Source organism: Scyliorhinus torazame, chromosome 16, assembly GCF_047496885.1.
Source record: "Scyliorhinus torazame isolate Kashiwa2021f chromosome 16, sScyTor2.1, whole genome shotgun sequence".
In the NCBI taxonomy this organism is placed as follows: Eukaryota; Metazoa; Chordata; class Chondrichthyes; order Carcharhiniformes; family Scyliorhinidae; genus Scyliorhinus; species Scyliorhinus torazame.
The window spans coordinates 97,367,463-97,393,415 of NC_092722.1; the positions used below are offsets into that span (position 1 = coordinate 97,367,463).

General features: G+C 45.8%; 1 protein-coding gene across 2 annotated transcripts in view; it reads left to right on the top strand.

Moving 5' to 3' along the window:
• The window catches only part of tspan15 (tetraspanin 15), a 240,636-nt gene that overhangs the window by 47,083 nt on the left and 167,600 nt on the right, over window positions 1-25,953 (top strand). For both annotated transcript variants that reach the window (XM_072478768.1, XM_072478769.1), the window contains exon 2: window positions 18,207-18,392. In XM_072478768.1, the coding sequence (XP_072334869.1) occupies window positions 18,207-18,392 (186 nt within the window). The remainder of the gene's footprint in view (window positions 1-18,206; window positions 18,393-25,953) is intronic.

Here is a 25,953-nt window from a genome sequence, read left to right on the forward strand (position 1 = left end):
TGGAGCTCTTTGCTGCAGAAAGCGGTGGAGGCCAAATCACTGAGTGTCTTTAAGACAGAGATAGATAGGTTCTTGATTAATAAGGGGATCAGGGTTATGGGGAGAAGGCAGGATAATGGGGATGAGAAAAATATCAGCCATGATTGATGGGCCGAGTGGCCTAATTCTGCTCCTATGTCTTATGGTCTTATGCTGCCTCACGGCGCCATGGACCCGGGTTTGATCTGGTCCCGGGTCACTGTCTGTGTGAAATTTGTACATTCTCCCCGTGTCTGCGTGAATCTCACCCCCACAACCCATAGATGTGCAGGGTAGGTGGATTGGCCACACTAAATTACTCCTTAATTGAAAATTTTAAGGCGACACGGTAGCACAATAGTTTAGAACTGTTGCTTCCAGGGTCACAGGTTCGATTCGGCTTGGGTCACTGTCTGTTTGGAGTCTACACGTTCTCCCTGTGTCTGCGTGGGTTTCTTCCGGGTGTTCCGGCTTCCTCCCACAAGTCCCGAAAGACATGTGTTAGGTAATTTGGACATTCTGAATTCTCCCTCTGTGTACCCGAACAGGTGCCGGAATGTGGCGACTAGGGGCAGTAACTTTGTTGCAGTGTTAATATAAGCCTACTTTGTGACAATAAAGATTATTTAAAAAAGAAAAATCACATAGCACTATTTGTAAGAAGAGCAGGGGAGTTATCCCCGGTGTCCTGGTCTACATTCATCCTTCAATTAACCTTGCAAAATGTGAATTAACTTGAGCGCAAATTAGTTGCCAGAAGACATAGGAGCAGAAATAGGCCGCTCGGCCCATCTGGCCTGCTACGCCATTCAATCATGGCTGATATTTTTCTCATCCCCATTCTCCTGCCTTCTTCCCATAACCCCTGATCTCCTTATTAATCAAGAACCTATCTATCTCTGTCTTAAAGACACTCTGATTTGGCCTGCACAGCCTTCTGCGGCAAAGAGTTCCACAGATTCACCACCCTCTGGCTGAAGAAATTCCTCCTCATCTCAGTTTTATAGGATTGTCCCTTCAGTCTGAGGCTGTGTCCTCATGTTCCAATCATGTACCAGTGGAAACATCCTCTCCACATCCACTCCGTCCAGGCCTCGCAGTATCCTGTAAGTTTCAGTAAGACCCTCCCATATCCTTCTAAACTCCCAAAAGACCCAGAGTCCTTAACCACGTTTCCTACATAAAAATAGTGATAATACTTCAAAAATAATACTTCATTAGTTGTAAAATGATTTGCTATAGGAATGTAAGTAAGATAAGAGTCCTTCATTTTAAAAAAATGCTTGAAATGCTTTGTAATATTTGACTAATATTATTTGATGGCAGCTTCATACTTGTGAGATATTTCACTCAATAATCATTTCCAGGTATGTTTCTTTTGCTCTGTAATCTATTATAAATCCCCAATTCTTGCTTCAAATATCTTCATTTTGGTGAAAACTGGTGTTAAATGTGTGCTTAGCTAACAAGACAGGCGTGTTTGGAAATCTGTTTTTGTTGCATACATTTTGGTGCCAGTTGCTGATTCACCGTAGTTTGAACTTACTGAGGTGCTAAAACGTACACCAAGGTTTGACATTCAATTGATGAGTCGTAATTTTCATCAACAGTGGATGTGTGCTCCCTACCTGTACTCCTGTTCCACAGGAGGTGTAAAGTGGGCTGGCTGATGCACAGCGACAGGATTTGGGATGATTTGATAATGCACAGGTCCTCAAACAAAGCACTGAATGCCCTGATGGAAGAGGTCCAGAGGATAAGTAATGCCCGGTACTTGAAGCAGCTAATGCTTCTTTGCCTGGCCTTATGTCCTCCAATTGCTCTTAATAACCAAGAAAAAAACAGATGCTCATGACCAAACACTCCCTTTCCATTAGTTCGCAAGAATTTCCAGATAAGTATTTTTGTTAATTTTCTTAACATTAAAGAGGCACAACTAAAGTGTGTAATTTTTGATGACCCCCTCAGGCACTAAAGAACCTTTGAGATGGGCAAGCTGGGGTCTTCAGCAGAAATACCAGATTAGGCCACATTACAAGTCCGTATTCTCAACAGTTACTCTAATTAAGTTAAGGTACATATTGCATCTGCTGGGCAAAAATCTAGTAGTTGCAATGGTGTCCAATAACTTAGAGTGGCACCGCACTCGCTCACAACTTCTGGATTAAATATTGATAGAACATAGAAAACAGCACAGCACAGAACAGGCCCTTCGGCCCACGATGTTGTGCCAAACTTTTGTCCTAGATTAAGAACAAACCAATCTACACCCCAGCATTCTACCGTAATCCATGTACCGATCCAATAGCCGCTTGAAGGTTCCTAATGTTTCCCACTCAGCTACTTCCACAGGCAGTGCATTCCATGCCCCCACTACTCTCTGGGTAAAGACCCTACCTCTGACATCCCCCCCCCCTATATCTTGAGTTGAAGTCTTCACAAAGTGACCCAGAATCCTTTCTCATTGTGCCCATTTCTATGACTCAGCCTGATAACCTGGCTTCTTTGGTTTAGTAGCTTTCATCCATAGAGGTCAAGAGGGTTCTGGGTTTACTTCCTAGTTTCATGCCGAACTTGCTGTCTTATGTTGGACAGATATTGAAACATTACATTGTTAGGCAGCATGGTAGCACAGTGAGTAGCACTGTTGCTTCACAGCTTCAGGGTCCCAGGATCGATTCCCAGCTTGGGTCATTGTCTGTGCGGAGTCTGCACGTTCTCCCCGTGTCTGCGTGGGTTTCCTCTGGGAGCACCGGTTTCCTCCCACAAGTCCCGAAAGACGTGCTGTTAGGTAATTTGTACATTCTGAATTCTCCCGCTGTGTACCTGAACAGGTGCCGGATTGTGGTGACTAGGGGCTTTTCACAGTAATCTAATTGCAGTGTTAATGTAAGCCTACTTGTGACAATAAAGATTATTATTATTAATATAATGGTTTCCATGCCCCAAGCCAGGGTTTAATTTTTGCCTTCAATTTAGTAAACCATTCTGAAAAGTATGTTTATATAGATGACTGCCAAAAGTAGGATTTATTATGGTTGTGATGACTTGCATGACTGAAGTGTGCTGATTAAATTCATGTGAAGAGTGATGAATTGGGTAAAGTGTGAGTGTGTTGCTGGTCATGAGTTCAGGAAAGAACTGGACAAAAGAATCAGAATGTGTTGTTCTGGAAAACTTCGTAGTATATTGAAAGTTTAGGTCATTACAAGTGTGTTTGGAAATTTTTCTTTTAAAAATGTAGCCTTTTTACGTACAGTAAGTAAAGTAATGTTCTAATTGCTTTTTGAATGTGTTTCCAGTAAGAAATTCTTTAAATTGACAAAACTGTCCAACATCAAATCATCCATGTGATAAATGTGATTTGTGTTGAAATATAGAACAGTGTTATCTGCTGCACTGTGGAACACAGAGATCTGCAGCGCAGAATGGCCCATCATGTCTCCGCCTGTCAAAAAAACCCATCAAACTATTCTAATCCTATTTCCTGGCACTTGGCCCAGAGCCTTGGATGCCTTGGCATCACAAATACACATCTAAATACTTTTAAATGATATGAGGGTCTCTGCCTCCACCACCCTTTCAGGCAGCGGATTCCACATTCCCACCACCTCCTGGGTTATAAAAAAGTATTTCCTCACATCCTCTCTAAACCTCCTGCCCCTTACCTTAAACCTATGCCCCTGGTAATTGATCCCTCCACCAAGGGAAAACACTTCTTCCTGTCTACTCCGTCTAACTCCTCATAATTTTATACATCTCAATCCGCTGCTCCAAGGAAAACAATCCAAGTCTATCCAATCTCTCTTAATAGCTAAAATTCTCCAGCCCAGGCAACATCCTGGTAAATCTTCTCTGCACCATTTCCAGTGCTATCATAACTGTGGCTTAACCAAGGTTTTATAAAATTCCAGCATAACCTCCCTGACCTTAAACTCTATGCCTCAGCTAATAAAGGCAAGTTACCATATGTCTTCTCAACCACTGTATCCACTGCCCTAAGGGACAGGTGTACATGCACACTAATGTCCCTCTGATCCTTGGTACTTCCCAGGTTCCTGCCATTCATATATATTCCCTTGCCTTGTTTGTTCGACCCATGTGCATCACCTCGCACAGATCTGGTTGAATTCCATTTGCCACTGATCAGCCTATCTGACCAGCCTGGTCTCGTTTAAGTGTTCTGAGGATGGGAAAAGGTGTGAGGCAGATAAGGAGTTACTGGGCGAGATCGTCGAGGTAGACGGGGCGTATTCGAGGGCACCCACCACAGAACAATTGGTGAGAAGGAAAAATCTACAGCGGCAATTCAATAGGTTGATGACGGAGAGCGATGGGGCAGCTGCGTAGGGCAAGGGGAGTGCAAGAGGGTGCAGTATGAGTCCAGGGAGAAGGCAAGTTGAATGTTCGCACACCAACCACGGAGGCAGGCCATGTCCAAGGAAATATTGAGGCTACGGGCAGAGGCAGGGGAGGTGGTGTCGAAGTCGGGGAAGATAAATGAGATGTTTAAGGAATACTATAAGGAACTGTATGTGGTGGGCATGAAGGAGGCATGGGCGGTTTTTGGATGAGCTGGAGTTCCCACAGTTGGAGGAAGGGGAGAGGCAGGTGCTAGAGGAACCTTTGGGGTTGAGGGAGGTATTGGACAGTTTAAGGGGTATGAAATCGCGAAAGGTTCAGGGGCCCAAAGGTTACCTGGCAGAATTTTCTAAGGGGTTCGCGACTGGCACCGTATCTGCTGGGGGCATTTAGTGAGCCGCTGGAGAAGGGGGAGCTGCCGGAGACGATGACGCAGGCGATGATCACATTGATACCAAAGAAGGGGAAGGACCTGTTAGAATGTGGATCGTACAGACCCATATCGCTGTTAAATACGGATGTAAAAGCTGGCTAAGCTGGTGGCGGGGTGGATGGAAGGTTGTGTCCCGGGGGTGGTTGCAGAGTACCAGACAGATTTTGTAAGGGCAGACAGCTATCCAGTAATATAAGGTGGCTGTTAAATGTGATTATGACCCCGACGAGAGGATGAGTACCGGAGGTAGTGATGTCCATGGATGCGGAGAAGGCATTTGGAGTGGCGGTACCTGTTCGAAGTCCTGGGAAGGTTTGGATTTGGGCTGATGTTTGTGGCGTGGGTGCGCCTGTTATATGTGGCACTGGTGGCAAGTGTACGGACCAACGATATGAGCTCACGAAGCTTCAGATTTCACGGGAACAAGGCGGGGTGGCCACTGTTGCCGCCGCTGCTGTTGATGCCAGCAATAGAGCCTCTGGCAATGGCCCTTGGGTCGGCAGAGTGGCATGGGATTACAAGGGGGAGAGGGGAGCATCGGGTGTCGCTGTATGCGGATGACCTGTTACTTGTACGTGTCGGACTTGTTTGAGAGCATGGCGAAGATTATGGGCCTATTAGGGAGGTTTGGGTCGTTCTCAGGATAGTTGAACGTAGGGAAAAGTGAAGTGTTTCTGGTAAACTGGGTCGGAAAGCCAACCTGGGGGGCTGCCATTCAAAGTAGCCAGAGACAGGTTCAGATACCTGGGGATCCAGGTAACAGGAGAGTGGGCAATGTTGCATAAATGGAATTTTAAAAAGCTGGTGGAGGTGGTTAGGGAGGATCTTAAGAGGTGGGATCTGCATCTGACTCTGATCCAAATGGTGAAGATGAATGTCCTGCCAAGGCTCTTATTCATATTCCAGACAAAGAACAAAGAAAAGTACAGCACAGGAACAGGCCCTTCAGCTCTCCAAGCCTGCGCCGACCATGCTGCCTGTCTAAACTAAAATCTTCGACACTTCCGGGGACCGTATCCCTCTATTCCCATCCTATTCATGTATTTGTCAAGATGTCGTTTAAACGTCACTATCGTCCCTGCTTCCACCTGTCACTATCGTCCCTGCTTTCGGCAGCGAGTTCCAGGCACCCACTGTCCTCTGTGTAAAAAAAAAAAAACTTGCCTCGTACATCTCCTTTATCCCTCACTTCTGTCTTGATACGACTCATCCATGTATCGTCAAACCATGACTGATCTATTTTCTGTAGGACCTGCGCCATCAAAACTTCACTTGTCAAATTGTCTATTTTCTTGCATGGCACCTGCTCGCCAAATGTCTGGACCCAGGTTTACAGGCTCTCACACAGCTCAATCCCATCCATGTTCGTCTCTCCCTTCTTTCTCCCCTCTTGTCTCTCGCCACCGCTGCCGACAACAAAGACGAAGCTGCCGCCGCTCGCGCCTCCAACTGTAGCCATCTGAGATGGCCACTTCCAGAATACAAAATGGACATTTGCAAAGATTGCAGGGAAAATGGACAATGTTAAGAAAGCAAGCAGGCACGCTCTGTCTGCATATTGGAGAAACAGCTCCCAGACGAGACTGAAACTGTAGGCCCATTAGCATATGGATGGTCCATCTCCGGGAACAAAGGAAGACACTTAAGTAACCGATCTGGCCCCAGACCTCGCGACACCAGTTCCCCAAACCGAAAGCAGAAAACAAAGCATGCCACCTATGGGTGCCCAGCCATCAGGGCACCCACCCCTATATTGGTCAAGATCAATACGAGTGATCAAGATACGGCCCAACTAATTGGAGCCAAGTTCAAGGCCCACCCAAATGGGCGCGAAGCCCCTTCAGGTATAAGAAGAAGGCCTCAAGAGAGAATTGCTCTCTTGGACTCAGCTCTCACAGCGGAGAGACCCGTCCACCAGCTGCACCAGAAGCAAGTAAGTCCAAGGTCAACGCTCGCTACCAGACAGACGACCTTAGCTGTTCCCCTCTACCACTTCGACCCCAGCAGCCTCAGAACCAAACAACGGCCATTGTTCCTCTGACTGAGTGGGCGCCCGAAGCTAAGTATCGGCTTTAGCAGTAGTGATAGTTTAGTCTGTAGTATTTCGTGCATGAGTAGATATTATGGCGTGTGTAAATAAATAGTTTTGACTTTGAACTAACTAACTGGTGTACCGACTCTTTGATCAGTATTCGGGTCTGAACCTTGTGGCGGTATCGAAAGATACCTGGCGACTCTAGAGCAAATATAATTAGGATTAAGGAAGGCGACCATATTGACCGCCATATTCAGAGCCAACGAAAGAGAGCAACGTTTACTCCACAACGTCACCACATTCCAGTTCCCAATTGGACCCACCACGCCTGCGCTAACGCCGTTCGAGCTGGACCCACCTGACACCTCTGATTTTTGTACCGAAGGCCTTTTTCCGCAAGTTGGAATCGATCATTTCAGAGTTTGTATGGGCGGGGAAGGTGCCAAGGTTAAAGGGTAAGAGTCATTGGACTCAAAACATTAGCTCTTTTCTCTCCCTACAGATGCTGCCAGACCTGCTGAGATTTTCCAGCATTTTCTCTTTCGTTTTATAAGGGGAAAGGAGATCCTGTTACAGAGCAAGAAGGGGGGGTTGACGTGGCCAAACGTGTTGCATTATTATTGGGTGGCAAACGTGGAGAATGTGAGGCGATGGTAGGAAGAAGAGGGGCAGAATGGGTTAGGATGGAGGAAGAAGGGTGGCACGGTGGCGTAGTGATTAGCACTGCTGCCTACAGTGCTGAGGACCCTGGTTCGATTCCGGCCTTGGGTCACTGTCTGTGTGGAGTTTGCATATTCTCCCTGTGTCTGCGTGGGTTTCACCCCACAATCCAAAGAAGTGCAGGGTAGGTGGATTGACCACGCTAAATTGCTCCTTATTGGATAAAATAATTGGGTACTCTAAATTTTAAAAAAAGGATGGAGGAAGAATCTTGCAGGGGGTCCAGTCTGAGGGATATGGTGACTGCGGCATTGTCACTGGCGCCAAGGAGGTATCTGGAGAGTCCAAAGAACAAAGAAATGTACAGCACAGGAACAGACCCTTTGGCCCTCCAAGCCTGCGCCGACCATGCTGCCCGTCTAAACTAAAATCTTCTGCACTTCCTGGGTCCGTATCCCTCTATTCCCATCCTATTCATGTATTTGTCAAGATGCCCCTTAAATGTCACTATAGTGGTGTAATCCACAGTGAAGGTATGGAACCCAGTTGTAGCAGCATTTTAGTATAGAGGGGATGTTGGTGTTAACACCATTGTGCGTAAACCATGGATTTGAGCCGGGGGGACGACATGTGGTATGTATAGGAAGTGGAGAGAAGTGGGATGATGAGGGTGAGCGCTGTAAGTGGAAGAGAGGTTTGCCAGTATAGATGAACTGAAGGAGAGGAAAGAAAGCGAGTTTAGGTATTTTAGGTAAGGGACTTTGCGAGGAAGATCTGGAAAGAGTTCCCAAACTACTGAAATGTGCCTTGCTGGAGCGCCTGCTGTTCCTGGATGTGGAAGGGGAAGGCAGGATTGGAGACATATATGGATGGCTGGGAGAACACGGAGGTGAGCAGGTGGTGAAGATTAAGGAGCTGGGAGGAGAGATTGGGGAGTATGGAGTGAGGCGCTACGTAGGGTAAATGCGACTTCCTTGTGCACGAGGATGAGCCTGATACAACTCAAGGTAGTACACTGGTGCATATGAGTCAGGTGAGAATGAGTGGATTTTTCCAGAGTGCAGACGAGTGCGAGAAGTGTGGGAAGGGTCCAGCAAAGTCACATGTTCTGGGCTATGAGAAGTTGGAGAGATACTGGGCGGGAGTGTTCACGATACTAACGAAGATTGTGGGGGAGGAGTTTGGGCTGCACCCAATTGTGGCGATATTCGAGATATCAGAGAAGCCGGAGCTGTTGGGGTGGAGGAAAGCTGATGTTGTGGTCTTCGCCATTCTGGTTGCCCGGCGAAGGATCTTGTTGGAATAGCTGTCGGAAACGCCGCCGGCGGTGGCGACGGCTTTCTCTGTCTGGAAAGGATTAAATATGAACTGAGGGGTTCAGTGGAGGGCTTCGAGACAAGGTGAGGGATGTTCGTGGCCATGTTTGAGGAGCCGTTCGCTGTTTGGGGGGGGGGGGGGGGGGTGGGAGGGTGCTGCGGAAGGGTGAAATTGGGGGAAAGCCTGTACAAACATCCAAGCTATTCCATACAGCTACAACACTGGCATCTACCCCGTAATGTGGAAAAATTGCCTTGGTGTGTCCTGTACATAAGAAACAGGACAAATCCAAGCTAGCCACCTATCGCCTTATCAATCATACCTGGCACAAAGGAAGATAGTTTTGGTGGTTGGAAGTCACTTATCTCAGCTCCAGGACATCGCTGCGGGAGTTCCTCAGGGTAGTGTCGTAGGCCCAACAGTCTTCAGTTGCTTCATCAATGACTTTCCTTCCATCATAAGGTCAGCGTGGGAATATTCGCAGATGACTGCATAATATCCACCATTCACGACTCCCCAGATACTGAAGCAGCCATTGTCCAAATGCTGCAAGACCTGGACAATGTCCATGCTTGGGCTGACAAGTGTCGAGCAACATTTGCGCCACACAAGTACCAGGTAATGACCATCTCCAACAAGCGAAGTTCTAACCATTACCCTTGACATTTAAGTGCATTGAATAGAAAATGAGCTGGATTAGCCATTTACATTCATTGGGTACCTGAACAGGTCAAAGACTAGGAATCCTGCAAAAAGTAATTTGTCTACTTACTCCCCAAAGCCTGTCCACCATCCACACGGCACAAGTCAGGAGTGTGATAGATTATTCTCCACTTGCCTGAATGAGTGCAGTTTAACAACACTCATTAAATCAATCCGGCACAAAGCAGCCTGCTTGATTGTTGCCCCTTCCACAAACATTCACTCCCTTCACTCTATGGACATTGGCTGCCATATATACCGTTATCATTCCACCATGGGCCAGTGCATGGTCAAATCCAGCCCCAATTGACCATTGACCCGGATTCATGCGTGAAATTAACTTTTTTTTAAATTTAAAGTGCCCAATTCATCTTCTTTCCAATTAAGGGGGAATTTTAGTGTGGCCAATCCAAACACCCTGCATATCTTTTTGAGTTGTGGAGGTGAGACCACGCAGACATGGGGAGAATGTGCAAACTAACTTTTGTTTTAAAATGCCTGAGGTCTTCAGCTGCCCAATAACTACAGTCACCAGGTTTGTAAATGTAAGCACATTGCCTTTTTATTATTAACAGTAACTATAATTAAATAAGCAATAAATACAACTGGCTAACTACTTTCGAATCTCTAACCCCTCCTCTTTTTTAACTTGCTCTACCTTCTGCACACACGGACAAACAAACACAGAGAGGAAAGAGGGTCGTAAAATGATGAAGGTAAAAAGATAAAAATCTTTGTTTCAGATGGACGACTTAAAACATAGAACATAGAAAATACAGCACAGAACAGGCCCTTCGGCCCATGATGTTGTGCCGAACCTTTGTCCTAGATTAATCATAGATTATCATTGAATTTACAGTGCAGAAGGAGGCCATTCGGCCCTTTGAGTCTGCACCGGCTCTTGGAAAGAGCACCCTACCCAAACTCAACACCTCCACCCAACACCAAGGGCAATTTGGACATTAAGGGCAATTTATCATTGGCCAATTCACCTAACCCGCACATCTTTGGACTGTGGGAGGAAACCGGAGGACCCGGAGGAAACCCATGCAGACACGGGGAGGACGTGCAGACTCCGCACAGACAGTGACCCAAGCCGGAATCGAACCTGGGACCATGGAGCTGTGAAGCAATTGTGCTATCCACAATGCTACCGTGCTGCCCTTAAGAACAAATAAATCTACACTATATCATTTTACCGTAATCCATGTACCTATCCAATAGCTGCTTGAAGGTCCCTAATGTTTCCGACTCAACTACTTCCACAGGCAGTGCATTCCATGCCCCCACTACTCTCTGGGTAAAGAACCTACCTCTGATATCCCTCCTATATCTTTCATCTTAAATTTATGTCCCCTTGTAATGGTGTGTTCCACCCGGGGAAAAAGTCTCTGACTGTCTACTCTATCTATTCCCCTGATCATCTTATAAACCTCTATCAAGTCGCCCCTCATCCTTCTCCGCTCTAATGAGAAAAGGCCTAGCACCCGCAACCTTTCCTCGTAAGACCTACTCTCCATTCCAGGCAACATCCTGGTAAATCTTCTTTGCACCTTTTCCAGAGCTTCCACCTCCTTCCTAAAATGAGGCGACCAGAACTGTACACAGTACTCCAAATGTGGCCTTACCAAAGTTTTGTACAGCTGCATCATCACCTCACGGCTCTTAAATTCAATCCCTCTGTTAATGAACGCGAGCACACCATAGGCCTTCTTCACAGCTCTATCCACTTGAGTGGCAACTTTCAAAGATGTATGAACATAGACCCTAAGATCTCTCTGCTCCTCCACATTGCCAAGAACTCTACCGTTAACCCTGTATTCCGCATTCATATTCGTCCTTCCAAAATGGACAACCTCACACTTTTCAGGGTTAAACTCAATCTGCCACTTCTCAGCCCAGCTCTGCATCCTATCTATGTCTCTTTGCAGCCGACAACAGCCCCCCTTACTTTCCACAACTCCACCAATCTTTGTATCGTCTGCAAATTTACTGACCCACCCTTCAACTCCCTCATCCAAGTCATTAATGAAAATCACAAACAGCAGAGGACCCAGAACTGATCCCTGTGGTACGCCACTGGTAACTGGGATCCAGGCTGAATATTTGCCATCCACCACCACTCTGACGTCTATCGGTTAGCCAGTTTGTTATCCAACTGGCCAAATTTCCCACTATCCCATGCCTCCTTACTTTCTGCATAAGCCTACCATGGGGAACTTTATCAAATGCCTTACTAAAATCCATGTACACTACATCCACTGCTTTACCTTCATCCACATGCTTGGTCACCTCCTCAAAGAATTCAATAAGATTTGTTAGGCAAGACCTACCCCTCACAAATCCGTGCTGACTCTCCCTAATCAAGCAGTGTCTTTCCAGATGCTCAGAAATCCTATCCTTCAGTACCCTTTCCATTACTTTGCCTACCACCGAAGTAAGACTAACTGGCCTGTAATTCCCAGGGTTATCCCTAGTTCCTTTTTTGAACAGGGGCACGACATTCGCCACTCTCCAATCCCCTGGTACCACCCCTGTTGACAGTGAGGATGAAAAGATAATTGCCAACGGCTCTGCAATTTCATCTCTTGCTTCCCATAGAATCCTTGGATATATCCCGTCAGGCCCGGGGGACTTGTCTATCCTCAAGTTTTTCAAAATGCCCAACACATCTTCCTTCCTAACAAGTATTTCCTCGAGCTTACCAATCTGTTTCACACTGTCCTCTCCAACAATATCGCCCCTCTCATTTGTAAATACAGAAGAAAAGTACTCATTCAAGACCTCTCCTAGTTACTAACTAGACTTCTAGTTAGTTGCTTCTTCAGTCTAGACTTTCAGGTGGATGTTATCTTTCAGCTTATAATAGTTATCGCTGTAGACTCTCAGAAATAACAGACAGCCAGCATTTGAGAGAGAGACAGCTTCTTTCCAGAGTGTAGAAGCGTCTGCCTCAGACAGTAAGGAGCAGAAAGCGAGCTTCCACCCGAGGGTCCAGTGGCTTCTTCTGGGTTCTCTCTGAAAAACCCCACCTGACAGGAACCAACCGCTGTCGGTTGCTAGGCAGAATACTGTCCCTGGCCAACCCATTGTCCACCAGCCAACCATTAGAAACAAACCTCCCCAATCTCTTGGATGCCATAAAGTCTGGGTTCCTCTGCCCAAAATACAAAGCTTTATAACACAGTGTACCATTTTGACACCTTGAGTTCTGTCTCCATTAATGATCCATGGACCAAAAACAATAAAAACAAAATTAAAGAAATAGAAACTATGGGAATCAACAGGAAGGGCCCTTGACAGTACCATCTACAAGATGCACTGAAGGAGCTGACTAGGATTCCTGAGTCAGCACTTTCCAAATCCATGACCATTACCATCCAGACAGACAAGAGCATATCCTAATCAAAAGTAAGTCCTACTCATCTTTTATCCTGTCCCTGTTGACTTACATTGGCTTCTTAAATCCTCAACACTCCAAATTCAACATTCTCATGTTTCCTGTTTAATTTATTTGTGGCCTTCCCCTTCCTTATTCTATAATTTCTACCTGCCTGGCAATCCAACCCCAGGTTCCTGAATTCTTCTGACTTCAGATTCTTGTGCACTCATTCTCTTTATCCCATCATTGATAGCTTTGCTACGATCTCTTGGGCTCCGTATATGATTCCATATTCCTCCTCTTAAGCTCACCTCCAACCTGCTACTTTGACTAACACTCCAAATCTCTCCCTTGTCCCCTTTTCTGTTTTATCATTGACCTCAAACTTGCGTAAGGATGTTTTTCTATATTAAAGTTGCAAATAAATGTAAATGATTATAAATTATAAAGCCCAATACAGTGGATGCTGGAAATTTGAAATACAAATTGAAAATGCTGGAACTACTTAGCAGATTATCTGCAAAGAGAGAAACTGTTAATATTTCAGGTCTGTGACCTTTCATCAGAACTGGGAAAAGTTAGTAGGTTTTGTTTGAATATTGGGTGGGACAAGGACTGAAAGAAAGTCTGTGGTAGGTTAAAAATCAGAAGAAATTGAATGACAGAAGAGAAGAACTCCCAAGAATGGTGATGGGGCAGAAAAGAAACAAAAGATGTGCCTCAAGCTGATGTGCTGTTGACTGAAAGAAAAGAATAAGAGAAATTAATTGTAAATTATTCCGTTATTTGGCAGTATATAATTTGAATATTGCTGAAAAAATAGACATATATCAAAGCTTTTTGTCTTGAAGAGAATGCGGATTGGTTGACAAGTGAACTTTGAGTCGTTGTGATATTGCCATGGAGAATGCACCAGTTGATGATGATTTGACAGATAACTACCAAGCATCCTTTAAACCAGGCAGCTTGGACCTGATTGGTTACTGCACTGCCTCGGGGGATGAATTAGCGAATGGCTGTCACTTTTGTTGTTTAACTGAAAGATATGCAATGTGTGTTCTTTCTGTCTGCAAAGAACAGGGGCCGGTGTTGCTTCCAGTTCATGTAAATACATCACAGTGACCCTGACTTACAATAAATTGGTTGTCTTCGCAACTGAGATTTATTTAGTAAATGTTGCCCACTCATGGAATTATAACTAATGTTGGACAATTGTTTTTAATTTTCCAAACATGGGCTTGTTGGGTATAGTGTGTACATTGCCCATTGCGTGCCCATTGCGAACAGTGGATGGGGCATGCTGTTTGATACAAATTGCCGTTTTTGTGACGTACGACCTACACAACTAGCATCATACCTGGCTCTGAAATTCATGTGCCACATTACTCATTTGTGTGATCGGCAGAACATCTTTTTTGGCCTGAAGGCAGCATCCAGTTAGTGGCGAATACCACTCGTGTTGCTACTGCATAGTGGCAGCGTGAAACAGCTAGCTTCACCTGTCGCTCACATTTTTGTGATACCTTGCCCTTGCAGGGTAATCTGAGGTGGACTGGGCACTTTTCAGAGCCTAAAGTGATGGCCTTGTGCCCTGTTCATAAGTACGCATAATGATCTGGGTAGCCATTTTCCCACATCTCTGTGCCCTGTTTCAGCATTAGGCTTGCATGGTGGGCAAATTACTTCGGCCCTATTTACAAGTATGTGAATATTGACCAGTGAAGATGATGGGCTTGTGGTAGACCACGATAGAGTAGCCCCGGCAGATTTCTCAATTAGTACTTCAAATCTTCGATGCAATTTTTATTGAACGTTTGTCACTACATTTTGTTGCCATAAAACAGTTAACTAATTGTAAATAAGCCTACAGTGTGTTAATGTTTGCGAAGTTCCACCTTTTGGATTAGCAGGTGTCTTAACAAGAATTTACATGAATTCTTCTGCTAAATAGGGTAACTGCTTGACTGTGCTACCTCCGTATGAGAGAGAGTGAAAGGCGCAAGCTTCAAATCATAAAGGTCATGGTTCACATACTGGAGTCATGTGGCCATTTGCATGTAAAAGAAATTTTGAAAAAGCCTTTAAGTAAAAGTCGGAGCATTTTGGATTGAGGGAAGGTTTACTTAGAGTGCCCAGAACAAAGGAGCGATGTTAAACTATTGGATGGGGTTGGTCTTAAAGGCATAAAAAAAAATCATAAAAATCAACACTAGATTTTTTTTGGTACAATTTACTTGAGTAATCCTCACACGGGAGGGTTTAAACTAGTATGGCAGGGGGATGTATGGCAGGGGGATGGGCACGGGAGCAATAGGTCAGAAGGTGAGAGCATTGAGGGAGAACTAGGGAATAGGGACAGTGTGGCTCTGAGGCAGAGCAGACAGGGAGAAGTTGCTGAAAACAGCGGGTCTGGTGGCCTGAAGTGCATATGTTTTAATGCCAGAAGTATTACGGGTAAGGCAGATGAACTTAGAGCTTGGATTAGTACTTGGAACTATGATGTTGTTGCCATTACAGAGAACTGGTTGAGGGAAGGGCAGGATTGGCAGCTAAACGTTCCAGGATTTAGATGTTTCAGGCGTGATAGAGGGTGATGTAAAAGGGGTGGCGGAGTTGCGCTACTGGTTAGGGAGAATATCACAGCTGTACTAAGGGAGGACACCTCAGAGGGCAGTGAGGCTATATGGGTAGAGATCAGGAATAAGAAGGGTGCAGTCACAATGTTGGGGGTTTACTACAGGCCTCCCAACAGCCAGCGGGAGATAGAGGAGCAGATAGGTAGACAGAATTTGGAAAAGAGTAAAAACGACAGGGTTATGGTGATGGCAGACTTCAACTTCCCCAATATTGACTGGGACTCACTTAGTGCCAGGGGCTTAGACGGGGCAGAGTTTGTAAGGAGCATCCAGGAAGGCTTCTTAAAACAATATGTAGACAGTCCAACTAGGGAAGGGACGGTACTGGACCTGGTATTGGGGAATGAGCCCGGCCAGGTGGTAGAAGTTTCAGTAGGGGGGCATTTCAGGAACAGTGACCACAATTCAGTAAGTTTTAAAGTGCTGGTGGACAAGGATAAGAGTGGTCCTAGGGTGAATGTGCTAAATTGGGGGAAGGCTAATTATAACAATATTAGGCGGGAACTGAAGAACCTAGATTGGGGGCGGATGTTTGAGGGCAAATCAACATCTGACATGTGGGAGGCTTTCAAGTGTCAGTTGAAAGGAATTCGGGACCGGCATGTTCCTGTGAAGAAGAAGGATAAATACGGCAATTTTCAGGAACCTTGGATAACGAGAGGTATTGTAGGCCTTGTCAAAAAGAAAAAGGAGGCATTTGGCAGGGCTAAAAGGCTGGGAACAGACAAAGCCTGTGTGGAATATAAGGAAAGTAGGAAGGAACTTAAGCAAGGAGTCAGGAGGGCTAGAAGGGGTCACGAAAAGTCAATGGCAAATAGGGTTAAGGAAAATCCCAAGGCTTTTTACACGTACATAAAAAGCAAGAGGGTAGCCAGGGAAAGGGTTGGCCCACTGAAGGATAGGCAAGGGAATCTATGTGTGGAGCCAGAGGAAATGGGTGAGGTACTAAATGAATACTTTGCATCAGTATTCACCAAAGAGAAGGAATTGGTAGATGTTGAATCTGGAGAAGGGTGTGTAGATAGCCTGGGTCACATTGAGATCCAAAAAGACGAGGTGTTGGGCGTCTTAAAAAATATTAAGGTAGATAAGTCTCCAGGGCCTGATGGGATCTACCCCAGAATACTGAAGGAGGCTGGAGAGGAAATTGTGAGGCCTTGACAGAAATCTTTGGATCCTCACTGTCTTCAGGTGATGTCCCGGAGGACTGGAGAATAGCCAATGTTGTTCCTCTGTTTAAGAAGGGTAGCAAGGATAATCCAGGGAACTACAGGCCGGTGAGCCTTACTTCAGTGGTAGGGAAATTACTGGAGAGAATTCTTCGAGACAGGATCTACTCCCATTTGGAAGCAAATGGACGTATTAGTGAGAGGCAGCATGGTTTTGTGAAGGAGAAGTCATGTCTCACTAACTTGATAGAGTGTTTCGAGGAGGTCACAAAGATGATTGATGCAGGTAGGGCAGTGGATGTTGTCTATATGGACTTCAGTAAGGCCTTTGACAAGGTCCCTCATGGTAGACTAGTACAAAAGGTGAAGTCACACAGGATCAGGGGTGAGCTGGCAAGGTGGATACAGAACTGACTAGGTCATAGAAGGCAGAGAGTAGCAATGGAAGGATGATTTTCTAATTGGAGGGCGGTGACCAGTGGTGTTCCGCCCTTTGCTGTTTGTAGTATATATTATAAATGAGTTGGAGGAAAATGTAACTGGTCTGATTAGTACGTTTGCAGACGACACAAAGGTTGGTGGAATTGCGGATAGCAATGAGGACTGTCAGAGGATACAGCAGGATTTAGATTGTTTGGAGACTTGGGCGGAGAGATGGCAGATGGAGTTTAATCCGGACAAATGTGAGGTAATGCATTTTGGAAGGTCTAATGCAGGTAGGGAATATACAGTGAATGGTAGAACCTTCAAGAGTATTGAAAGTCAGAGAGATCTAGGAGTACAGGTCCACAGGTCACTGAAAGGGGCAACACAGGTGGAAAAGGTAGTCAAGAAGGCATACAGCATGCTTGCCTTCATTGGCCGGGGCATTGCGTATAAGAATTGGCAAGTCATGTTGCAGCTGTATAGAACCTTAGTTGGGCCACACTTGGAGTATAGTGTTCAATTCTGGTCGCCACACTACCAGAAGGATGTGGAGGCTTTAGAGAGGGTGCAGAAGAGATTTGCCAGCATGTTGCCTGGTACGGAGGAGCGGTTGAATAAACTTGGTTTGTTCTCACTGGAACGACGGAGGTTGAGGGGCGACCTGATAGAGGTCTACAAAATTATGAGGGGCATAGACAGAGTGGATAGTCAGAGGCTTTTCCCCAGGGTAGAGGGGTCAATTACTAGGGGGCATAGGTTTGAGGTGAGAGGGGCAAGATTTAGAGTAGATGTACGAGGCAAGTTTTTTGCACTGAGGGTAGTGGGTGCCTGGAACTCGCTACCGGAGGAGGTGGTGGAAGCAGGGACGATAGTGACATTTAAGGGGCATCTTGACAAATACATGAATAGGATGGGAATAGAGGGATACGGACCCAGAAAGTGTAGAAGATTGTAGTTAAGTCGGGCAGCATGGTCGGCACGGGCTTGGAGGGCCGAAGGGCCTGTTCCTGTGCTGTACATTTCTTTGTTTGTTCTTTGTACTGATTCTGTCTTTCCTATTTTTCAGTTAATAGGAGGTTTCATCCTCTGTATTGGCATATATGCAGAAGTGGAAAGGCAGAAATACAAAACGCTGCAAGGTGCTTTTCTGGCTCCAGCTATAATCCTGATTTTGCTGGGAATTCTGATGTTTGTGGTGTCTTTTATTGGTGTTCTAGCATCTCTGCGGGACAACTTGTGCCTTCTTAAAGTGGTAAGATGTTCTTATTCTTTTTGCATATTGTCTTTATTGACTTTTCACCTCCTAACTGCGTCAATTGCAAAAATGTATCACTGTGGAATGTGCCTCATGTATATCCAAAGTTTCAATGTGATTTTCCTACCTAGTTGACTGAAAGTGAAATCATTGCATCTTATTTCGGCCATAAACTCCTGCTGCACTTAAACACCAGTAATTACAATGCCCAAAGTCTAAATTTTCTTCCTGGTACTGGTTATCTTCGTTTGTGATTGTGAAGAAAACTTTATTTGCTTAGCTGGCAAAACAAGGAAATCATTTTGTAAAAAAAAATGATTGCATCACGAAAAATAAGCCCTGCCCAAATAACTTTTATCAACCTCGACATTGACTTATTAAGTAAACATGATTCATGTTTGTATCAAATATCTCTCTCCCCTGTTTTACCAAAAAGCATTAACCAGTATATTTTAAATGGTTTGATGCCTTACAAGTACATATTCAGTTGTTGGTAAGTTAGTTAAACCTTGCTGCTACTTAGCATCGTGAAAATGTGGCTGCATTTTCTATTCTAGTTTTCCGATTTTGAAAACATCAAAGCAGGGCTGGTGTTGAGCTTCTTGAGGAGTACAGGTCCACAGATCACTGAAAGGGGCTACACAGGTGGAGAAGGTAGTCAAGAAGGCATACGGCATGCTTGCCTTCATTGGCCGGGGCATTGAGTATAAGAATTGGCAAGTCATGTTGCAGCTGTATAGAACCTTAGTTAGGCCACACTTGGAGTATAGTGTTCAATTCTGGTCGCCACACTACCAGAAGGATGTGGAGGCTTTAGAGAGGGTGCAGAAGAGATTTACCAGAATGTTGCCTGGTATGGAGGGCATAAGCTATGAGGAGCGATTGAATAAACTCGGTTTGTTCTCACTGGAACGAAGGAGGTTGAGGGGCGACCTGATAGAGGTATACAAAATTATGAGGGGCATAGACAGAGTGGATAGTCAGAGGCTTTTCCCCAGGGTAGAGGGGTCAATTACTAGGGGGCATAGGTTTAAGGTGAGAGGGGCAAAGTTTAGAGTAGATGTACGAGGCAAGTTTTTTACGCAGAGGGTAGTGGGTGCCTGGAACTCACTACCGGAGGAGGTAGTGGAGGCAGGGACGATAGGGACATTTAAGGGGCATCTTGACAAATATATGAATAGGATGGGAATAGAAGGATACGGACCCAGGAAGATTGTAGTTTAGTCGGGCAGTATGGTCGGCACGGGCTTGGAGGGCCGAAGGGCCTGTTCCTGTGCTGTACATTTCTTTGTTCTTGTTCTTTGAGGTGGCGTTGGAGCTGCACCCATTCAGGCATCACACTCCTGACCTGTATTTTGTAGACGTTGAACAAGCGCTGGAGAATCGGGAGTTGAGTTACTCGCCGCAGGATTCCCAGCTTCTGACTGTTCTTGTAGCCATAGTATTCATGTATTCATATGGCTAGTCCAGTTCAGTTTATGGACGAGGGTGGCCTCCAACAGGTTGATAGAGGGTATTCAGCCATTGAATGTCATGGGGGTGATGTTTTGATTCTCTTTTATTGGAGATAGTCATTGCCTGGCAGTTGTGTGGCACAAATGTCATTTGCCACTTGTCAGCCGAAGCCTGAATATTGCCCAGGTCTTGCTGCATTTGGACATGGACTGCTTCAGTATCTAAGGAGTCGCGAATGGTGCTGAACATTATGCAAGCATCAGCAAAAATCCCCACTTCTGACAATATGATGGGAGGCAGGTCACTGATGAAGCAGTCGAAGATGGTTGGGCCTAGGACACTGCCCTGAGGAACTCAAGAAGGCGATTCACCCCCATCTTCTCAAGTGCAATTAGCTACAGGCAATAAATGCTGACCTAGCCAGCGATGTTCACTCTCAGTGAAATAATTTTTCGGAAAAATGCTTTATGGTGAGAAGCTAGTACCCATTGAACAAAGAACAAAGAAATGTACAGCACAGGAACAGGCCCTTCGGTCCTCCAAGCCCGTGCCGACCATGCTGCCCAACTAAACTACAATCTTCTACATTTCCTGGGTCCGTATCCCTCAATTCCCATCCTATTCATGTATTTGTCAAGATGTCACTATCGTCCCTGCTTCCACCACCTCCTCCGGTAGCGAGTTCCAGGCACCCACTACCCTCTGTGTAAAAAACTTGCCTCATACATCTCTTCTAAACCTTGCCCCTCTCACCTTAAACCTATGCCCCCTCGTAATTGACCCCTCTTAAGCCGCTGACTATCCACTTTGTCTATGCCCCTCATAATTTTGTAGACATCTATCAGGTCGCCCCTCAACCTCCTTCGTTCCAGTGAGAACAAACCGAGTTTATTCAACCGCTCCTCATAGCTAATGCCCTCCATACCAGGCAACATTCTGGTAAATCTCTTCTGCACCCTCTCTAAAGCATCCACATCCTTCTGGTAGTGTGGCGACCACAATTGAACACTACTCCAAGTGTGGCCTAACTAAGGTTCTATACAGCTGCAACATGACTTGCCAATTCTTATACTCCATGCCCTGGCCAATGAAGGCAAGCATGCCGCATGCCTTCTTGACTACCTTCTCCACCTGTGTTGCCCCTTTCAGTGACCTGTGGACCTGTACTCCTAGATTTCTCTGACTTTCAATACTCTTGAGGGTTCTACCATTCACTGTATATTCCCTACCTGCATTAGACCTTCCAAAATGCATTACCTCACATTTGTCCGGATTAAACTCCATCTGCCATTTCTCCGCCCAAGTCTCCAAACAATCTAAATCCTGCTGTATCCTCTGACAGTCCTCATCGCTAACCGCAATTCCACCAACCTTTGTGTCGTCTGCAAACTTACTCATCAGACCAGTTATATTTTCCTCCAAATCATTTACATATACTACAAACAGCAAAGGTCCCAGCACTGATCCCTGTGGAACACCACTGGTCACCGCCCTCCAATTAGAAAAGCATCCTTCCATTGCTTCTCTCTGCCTTCAATGACCTAGTCAGTTCTGTATCCACCTTGCCAGCTCACCCCTGATCCCGTGTGACTTCACCTTTTGTACTAGTCTACCATGAGGGACCTTGTCAAAGGCCTTACTGCAGTCCATATAGACAACATCCACTGCCCTACCTGCATCAATCATCTTTGTGACCTCCTCGAAAAACTCTATCAAGTTAGTGGGACGTGACCTCCCCTTCACAAAACCATGCTGCCTCTCACTAATACGTCCATTTGCTTCCAAATGGGAGTAGATCCTGTCTCGAAGAATTCTCTCCAGTAATTTCCCTACCACTGAAGTAAGGCTCACCGGCCTGTAGTTCCCTGGATTATCCTTGCTACCCTTCTTAAACAGATGAGCAACATTGGCTATTCTCCAGTCCTCCGGGACATCACCTGAAGACAGTGAGGATCCAAAGATTTCTGTCAAGGCCTCACAATTTCCTCTCCAGACTCCTTCAGTATTCTGGGGTAGGTCCTATCAGGCCCTGGGGACTTATTTTTTAAGACGCCCAACACCTCGTCTTTTTGGATCTCAATGTGACCCAGGCTATCTACACACCCTTCTCCAGACTCAACATCTACCAATTCCTTCTCTTTGGTGAATACTGATGCAAAGTATTCATTTAGTACCTCGCCCATTTCCTCTGGCTCCACACATAGATTCCCTTGCCTATCCTTCAGTGGGCCAACCCTTCCCCTGGCTACCCTCTTGCTTTTGGATGTACGTGTAAAAAGCCTTGGGATTTTCCTTAACCCTATTTGCCAATGACTTTTCGTGACCCCTGCTAGCCCTCTTGACTCCTTGCTTAAGTTCCATCCTGCTTTTCTTATATTCCACACAGGCTTCGTCTGTTCCCAGCCTTTTAGCCCTGACAAATGCCTCCTTTTTCTTTTGACGAGGCCTACAATATCTCTCGTTATCCAAGGTTCCTGAAAATTGCCGTATTTATCCTTCTTCCTCACAGGAACATGCCGGTCCCGAATTCCTTTCAACTGACACTTGAAAGCCTCCCACATGTCAGATGTTGATTTGCCCTCAAACATCCGCCCCCAATCGAGGTTCTTTAGTTCCCGCCTAATATTGTTATAATTAGCCTTCTCCCAATTTAGCACATTCATCCTCGGACCACTCTTATCCTTGTCCACCAGCACTTTAAAACTTACTGAATTGTGGTCACTGTTCCCGAAATGCTCCCCTACTGAAACTTCTGATACCTGGCCGGGCTCATTCCCCAATACCAGGCCCAGTACCGCCCCTTCCCTAGTTGGACTGTCTACATATTGTTTTAAGAAGCCCTCCTGGATGCTCCTTACAAACTCTGCCCGTCTAAGCCCCTGGCACTAAGTGAGTCCCAGTCAATATTGGGGAAGTTGAAGTCTCCCATCACCACAACCCTGTTGTTTTCACTCTTTCGAAAATCTGTCTACTGATCTGCTCCTCTATCTCCCGCTGGCTTTTGGGAGGCCTGTAGTAAACCACCAACATTGTGACTGCACCCTTCTTATTCCTGATCTCTACCCATATATCCTCACTGCCCTCTGAGGTGTCCTCCCGTAGTACAGCTGTGATATTCTCCCTAACCAGTAGCGCAACTCCGCCATCCCTTTTTACATCCCCCCTCTATCCCGCCTGAAACATCTAAATCCTGGAACGTTTAGCTGCCAATCCTGTGCTTCCCTCAACCAGGTCTCTGTAATGGCAACAACATCATAGTTCGAAGTACTAATCCAAGTTCTAAGTTCATCTGCCTTACCCGTAATACTTCTTGCATTAAAACATATGCACTTCAGGCCACCAGACCCACTGTATTCAGCAATTTCTCCCTGTCTGCTCTGCCTCAGAGGCCACACTGTCCCTATTCCCTAGTTCTCCCTCAATGCGCTCACCTTCTGACCAATTGCTCCCGTGCCCACCCCCCTGCCATACTAGTTTAAACCCTCCCGTGTGACACTAGCAAACCTCGCGGCCGGGATATTTATGCCTCTCCAGTTTAGATGCAACCCGACCTTATATAGGTCACAGCTGCCCCAGAAGAGCTCCCAGTGGTCCAGATAACGGAAACCCTCTCTCCTACACCAGCTGTTTAGCCACGTGTTTAGCTGCTCTATCTCCCTATTTCTCGCCTCACTGGCATGTGACACAGGGAGTAATCCCGAGATTACAACCCTAGAAGTCCTGTCTTTTAATTTTGTGGCTAGCTCCCTGAACTCCTGCTGCAGTACCTCATGCCCCTTCCTGTCTATGTCGTTAGTACCAATATGTACAACGACCTCTGCCTGTTTGCCCTCCCCCTTCAGGATGCCCTCTACCCGTTCGGAGACATCCTGGACCCTGGCACCAGGGAGGCAACATACCATCCTGGAGTCTCTTTCACGTCCACAGAAGCGCCGTTCTGTGCTCCTGACTACAGAGTCCCCTATTACTATTGCTCTTCTGCGCTTTGACCCTCCCTTCTGAACATCAGAGCCAGCCGTGGTGCCACTGCTCTGGCTGCTGCTGTTTTCCCCTGATAGGCTATCCAAAGGGGTATACCTGTTCGAGAGGGGGATAACCACAGGGGATTCCTGCACTGACTGCCTGCCCTTTCTGGTGGTCACCCATTTCTCTGCCTGCACCTTGGGTGTGACCACATTTATATAACTGCGATCTATGACGTTTTCCGCCACTTGCATGCTCCTAAGTGCATCCAATTGCTGCTCCAACCGAACCATGCGGTCTGTGAGGAGCTCCAGTTGGGTGCACTTTCTGCAGATGAAGCTATCCGGAACGCTGGAAGCCTCCCGGACCTGCCACATCTCACAGTCAGAGCACTGCACCCCTCTAACTGACATTGCGTCAATTAATTAGTAAATTAAAATTATAAGTTTAAAAAAAAATAAAAAAAATTTTAAGTTACTGTTAACTATCTGTTTCCTAGCACTAGATTTCTACTATAAATGTGAAAGCTAAATATAGTACTCTCCGATCTCTGGCTTAGATACCCCTCTAAATTATAATTAAGTAATTATGTTTAATTAGTTACCAATGCTTAATTTTTTACATTTAGTGTAGATTTCCAACCAGTCACTCAGGTCACAGCTTTTCTGTGATGTCACTTCAGTTTCCACCCCCCCCCCCCCCACACACACACACACACACAATTTGAAAAGGTAATAAAAGTAAAAATGAGTAAAAATCACTTACTTACCTTCTTAGGGTCTTAGATGTTCTCAGGTTCTCTCCCTGACAGAGACTGCTCCTCCTCCTCCGAAAGTCTCCCGAAACTAGGCCGCTCTTTTTAAATCTCCGCTCCGACTCGCAGCTCCCGCGCTTTTTAAATCTCCGCTGTGGTTTCTACATAAATCACAAATTTAACATGCAAGTACAGCAAGGAATTAGGAAAACAAATGTATGTTACATTTTTAAAAAATTAATTGTAGTATAGAAAAAAAAAGTGACTATTATGTTGGACTTTGGTGGGACTACGCTGTGTATAGTTTACCTGAACAAAACTGTACTTTCCTTACAGGAAGTGCTTCAAAGATTTTCTGGAATGAGGGGATTGTTCTTTTGGGAAGATATTGAGTCGTCTATCCCTATAATTCGTTCGAACTTAGAGAAAGAGGAGTGATTTTATTGAAACGTAAGGGCTTGGCAAGGTCGATTCTTCCTTTGGGTGGCAAGTCTACAACTAGGGATCACAGTCTCAGGATAAGGGATCAACCATTTCAGATTAAAAGATTAGAAATGTCTTCATTTGGACTTCGGTGAGGCAGCATGAGGCAGCAGCCGCATTTCTGTTGGCTGCCGAGCAGGTTCCAGCACTAGGGCTTATCTGCCTGATCGCAAGAATTATTATTTTTTAAATGGACTTTCCCAGTAGTGAAACAGTGTACGCAGTCATAAACAACCACGAAACAGAACACCCGGAGGCCTTGTTCATCGTGGCCGGGGACTTCAACAAAGCCAACCTCAAGAGTGTACTGCCAAACTTCCACCAGAATATCTCCTAACACACCAGGGGCGACAACACTCTTGACCACTGCAACTCAAAAATCAGGGGCGCCTACCATTCCATCCCCCGACCGCACTTTGAAATATCAGACTACAAGGTGGTGCTCCTTCTCCCGGCATGGAAGCAGAAACTGAAGCAGGAGAATCCAGCTAGGAAGGTCGTGCAGTGCTGGTCCGAGGAAACCGAAGCGCTCCGACGTGACTGTTCAGAGACATTGGACTGGTCCATATTTAAGAACTCAGCGACAAACTTAAATAGGTATGCCACCACCGTCACAGACTTCATCAGCAAATGTGTGGACGACTGCGTGCCAAAGAAAGCAGTACGTACATTCCCCAACCGGAAACCATGGCTCAATCGTGCGATTGACTCCCTACTGAAGGGCAGGTCTGAGGCGTTCAAGTCAGACGACCCTGACCTAAACAAGAAATCCAGGCACGACCTTCCACAATCGCCTCTCCTGTCCCCTTGCCTGGACCGCGAACATCTCAATTTTCCCCATATTCAATTTATCACCCAAAAACCGGCCAAAATCCCTCAGGATCCTCACGATTCCTTCCATCT